At 59.9% G+C, this 4,307-nt stretch overlaps 1 protein-coding gene across 1 annotated transcript; it reads left to right on the top strand.

Annotated features, from left to right (window-relative positions):
* Positions 1–1,306: 1,306 nt before the first annotated feature.
* On the top strand, positions 1,307–3,966 carry LOC136469265 (subtilisin-like protease SBT1.7). The gene has a single exon (XM_066467539.1). It carries the CDS (start codon positions 1,508–1,510, stop codon positions 3,806–3,808), a length of 2,301 nt encoding a protein of 766 aa, XP_066323636.1. The 5' UTR covers positions 1,307–1,507; the 3' UTR covers positions 3,809–3,966.
* The last annotated feature ends 341 nt before the right edge of the window (positions 3,967–4,307 follow it).

The following is a 4,307-nucleotide window of genomic DNA, read 5'->3' as shown; positions in this document are numbered from 1 at the left end:
ATATATATATATATATATATATATATATATATATATATATATATATATATCCAACTAACTATTAATTGTGTTAGCTAGGAGAACAAGCTAATAATTAATTTATTAGCTGGGTGGTAGTTAAAGTATTAACTTAACTTAGTTGAGGATCCAAATTTTTCGCAGCTAAGTTTTGTAGAGATCCAAACAGGTCCAATGTTTTAGCAGTTAACATTTTAGTAGCTACTAATTTGCTACTTAAGTTCACCAATATCTCACATTCAACTGGCCAAATTTTGGCAAACATTTTTGCCTAATTTGACAAGGCACACTTTGGCTTTGGTAATAAACCAAGCATAAGCAATTTCGGTGGCAGATCAATGGGCACAAAAGATACGACGGCTTTCCCCCGAACCCGCTGCTGCCGCAACGGTCGAATCTCGCTCCTCCGCCCCTGATGTGTTACGGCTACTTGGGGCCCACTCCACCGTAAGCCCAATTGACAGGCGGCCCACCCAGTCAAGAGCCTCGGGCCTACGACTACGAGCCAGCCGCCTTTCTTTCTCCGTTCCACACCGCACCCGAAAATCGCCGGTTACTTTCGGCGAACCACGCACGCACGTTACAGGTGTGTGTGAACTGTGGAGTGTGAACCGTCACGCGGCGAAGCAAAGCACGACGCCTTTCGCTCGCTTTCGTCCAAGGCCGTGTTCGTCCGCGTCGATGTAGACGAGCAGTTGCCCGTGCAATCGTGGAACTCGCCGTCCGCTACGCAACAGCTGAACATGGGTTCGGCGAGAGGAATTGTTGTTTTCTAGCAGTAGCTCGCTTGCGGCCACGGGCAGCCAAGCCATGCCGTCATCTGGCTCGATGGCCACGGCAGGCAGGCACCGCCACCGCCACCTCCCACCATCATCGACGTCCAACAGCGGCATCATCATCACGAGACATCATCTTGTTTTATCTAATCTAAAGCTATCGTTATCTAATCTAAAGCTATCGTTATCTATCTGAAAAGCTTCAAGAAATCATTCTCTGTGCCTTTAGAGATAGCTTGGCAGAAACCCGGAGGCCGTGACGGAGGTGAACAAGTAAATCGCGGTCGCAGACATCAGTTTCTACCTGGTCCTCAGGCTCATGGGCCGGGTCGCAGGGGAAGTTAACAACAGCGACACGATCGATGTGCAACCGCTCTTGACCACTGAATACTTTCACGGATTGCGAGCAGCATCTTTGGCTCCTGGAACGGTCATGTGGTGGTGATGCCAAAAAACCAAAAGTTAAAAGCGGCCAGCCATGTGCAGTGCGGCCACTCTCGCTCTCTCTCTTCCCCATCCGTCTCCTCCCTCACGCCTTGCCGTCCGATAGCTACCGCTGTAGCATCGTTCCATCTGGTCCCTTTGTCCGGTTGCAAACTTGCAATCATTCGAGACCACGTTCTTGATTCTATAAATCCACTGTCCCGATCTACCTCAGTCTCACTTCCACTGCCAAGAATCGCCACTCCGTTACCTTCACTCGCTCACTCACAATGCAGCGCCATGGCGAGGTATGCTTGATCTTTGCGGTGGCCGCCGCCGCTCTCTTGGCGGCGGCGGCGGCGGCCCCGGGCGCGGCTGGTCGGGAGGATCGGCAGACCTACATCGTCCACATGTCCCATTCCGCCATGCCGAGTGATTTCGTGGAGCATGAGGAATGGTACGCCGCGTCGCTTCAGGCGGTGTCGGATGCCGCCACCGTGCTGTACACCTACAACACCCTCCTCCACGGCTACTCGGCGCGGCTGACGCGCGCGGAGGCCGCGGCGCTGGAGTCGCAGCCCGGCGTGCTCGTCGTCAACCCGGAGGTGCGGTACGAGCTGCACACCACCCGGACGTGGGAGTTCCTGGGTCTGGACGGCACGGACGCGCTGTTCCCGCAGTCGGGCACCGGGACCGACGTCATCGTCGGGGTGCTCGACACCGGCGTGTGGCCGGAGAGGCCGAGCTACGACGACACGGGCTTCGGCCCCGTGCCGGCGGCCTGGAAGGGCAAGTGCGAGGACGGCAACGACTTCAACTCCTCCGCGTGCAACAAGAAGCTCGTCGGCGCGAGGTTCTTCCTGACGGGCTACGAGGCGGCCAAGGGCCCCGTGGACACGTCCAAGGAATCCCGGTCGCCGAGGGACAACGACGGCCACGGGACGCATACGTCGAGCACCGCGGCGGGCGGCGCCGTCCAGGGTGCGGACCTGCTCGGCTACGCCGCCGGCACAGCCAAGGGCATGGCGCCCCGCGCTCGCGTCGCGACGTACAAGGTGTGCTGGGTCGGCGGGTGTTTCAGCTCCGACATCCTCAAGGCCATGGAGGTCGCGGTGACGGACGGCGTCGACGTGCTCTCCCTCTCCCTCGGCGGCGGCACGGCGGAGTACTACCGTGACAGCGTCGCGGTGGGCGCTTTCAGCGCCATGGAGAAGGGGATCTTCGTGTCCTGCTCCGCTGGCAATGCCGGTCCGGGCGCCGCGACGCTGTCGAACGGGGCGCCGTGGATCACCACCGTGGGCGCTGGGACCATCGACCGCGACTTCCCCGCCTACGTCATGCTCGGCAACGGCAAGAACTACACGGGCGTGTCCCTCTACAGCGGCAAGCCTCTGCCTACCACGCCGGTGCCTTTCATCTACGCGGGGAACGCGTCCAACAGCAGCATGGGCCAGCTCTGCATGTCCGGCAGCCTGATCCCAGAGAAGGTGGCTGGCAAGATCGTGCTCTGCGACCGCGGCACCAACGCCAGGGTCCAGAAGGGCTTCGTCGTCAAAGACGCCGGCGGCGCTGGCATGGTTCTCGCCAACACCGCCGCCAACGGCGAGGAGCTCGTCGCTGACGCGCACATTCTCCCAGGCTCCGGCGTGGGTGAGAAAGCCGGTAACGCCATGAGGGACTACGCCATGTCGGATCCGAAGGCGACGGCCACCATTGTGTTCGCCGGCACGAAGGTTGGCATCAAGCCGTCTCCCGTCGTTGCGGCCTTCTCCTCCAGGGGCCCCAACACTGTGACGTCGAGCATCCTGAAGCCGGACATCATCGCGCCCGGCGTGAACATTCTGGCGGCGTGGTCCGGGTCCGTCGGCCCCTCGGGTCTCCCCGGCGACAGCCGCCGCGTGGGCTTCAACATCATCTCCGGCACGTCCATGTCATGCCCGCACGTGAGCGGGCTTGCGGCGCTGCTCCGCGCGGCGCACCCGGAGTGGAGCCCGGCAGCCATCCGGTCGGCGCTGATGACGACGGCGTACAACGAGTACCCCGGCGGTAACGGCATCCTGGACGTGGCCACTGGCCGGCCGGCCACGCCGCTGGACATGGGCGCCGGCCACGTCGACCCGGCGAAGGCCGTCGACCCGGGGCTGGTGTACGACATCACAGCGGCGGACTACGTCGACTTCCTCTGCGCCAACAACTACGAGCCGGCGCAGATCGCGGCGCTCACCAGGCAGCACCCGTCCGAGGGGTGCAGCGCCAACCGCACGTACACGGTGACCGCGCTCAACTACCCGTCCTTCTCCGTGGCGTTCCCGGCCGCGGGCGGCACGGTGAAGCACATCCGCACGGTGGCCAACGTCGGGCAGCCTGGGACGTACAAGGTGACCGCCAGCGCCGCCGCCGCCGGCAGCACCCCGGTGACGGTGTCCGTGGAGCCGTCGACGCTGAGCTTCAGCAAGGCCGGCGAGAAGCAGAGCTACACGGTGAGCTTCACGGCGGGCGGGATGCCGTCGGGCACCAACGGGTTCGGCCGGCTCGTCTGGTCCAGCGACCACCACGTGGTCGCCAGCCCGATCGCGGCGACATGGACCTAATAGCTAGCGGGCGTAGCAATGGCATCCGACTGGGTTGCAGTCTTGCAGACTTTCAGTGTGTGTATGATCATGAAAATGAGCACTTCTTCTACGTGACCCGAATTTGAAGGAGAATAATCATGATTCATGAATGTCTCCGGCGTTTTGTTTTGTCATAAGTTTGTCAACGTTTGGGTATTTGGGCCGTGCAGCGCATCCTGCAGAACATACTGCTCTGCTCCTAACCCACAGCAGCATGTTTCCTGTAGCAAGGGCAAGGCTTATGTTTTTATCCCCTCCAAGTTGAGGAATCTGAGAATAGTATACTACGCTCGCTGACAGTGGTCGGTCTTGAAGGCCAGGAGTAAACCATACGCAAAAGAAGCTAGCCCAAACTGTCAAGAGCACTAGCGTCCCGTATGCTTGCATGAAACACGAAAGTATGCAACGCAGCCGTGAGCCCGTGACATGGCACTTTTCGAGCCTCAACAAGTCAACGTCATCAAAAAGGGCCCAAGGA

This window comes from Miscanthus floridulus, chromosome 1, assembly GCF_019320115.1.
Source record: "Miscanthus floridulus cultivar M001 chromosome 1, ASM1932011v1, whole genome shotgun sequence".
NCBI classification, from domain to species: Eukaryota; Viridiplantae; Streptophyta; class Magnoliopsida; order Poales; family Poaceae; genus Miscanthus; species Miscanthus floridulus.
The sequence above is the reverse complement of the archived record's forward strand: the minus strand, read 5'-3'. Positions and strand labels throughout refer to the sequence as shown.

Coding starts and splice junctions, on each gene's coding strand:
- LOC136469265 (XM_066467539.1), top strand. CDS start 1,508: ATGCAGCGCCATGGCGAGGTATGCTTGATCTTTGCGGTGGCCGCCGCC.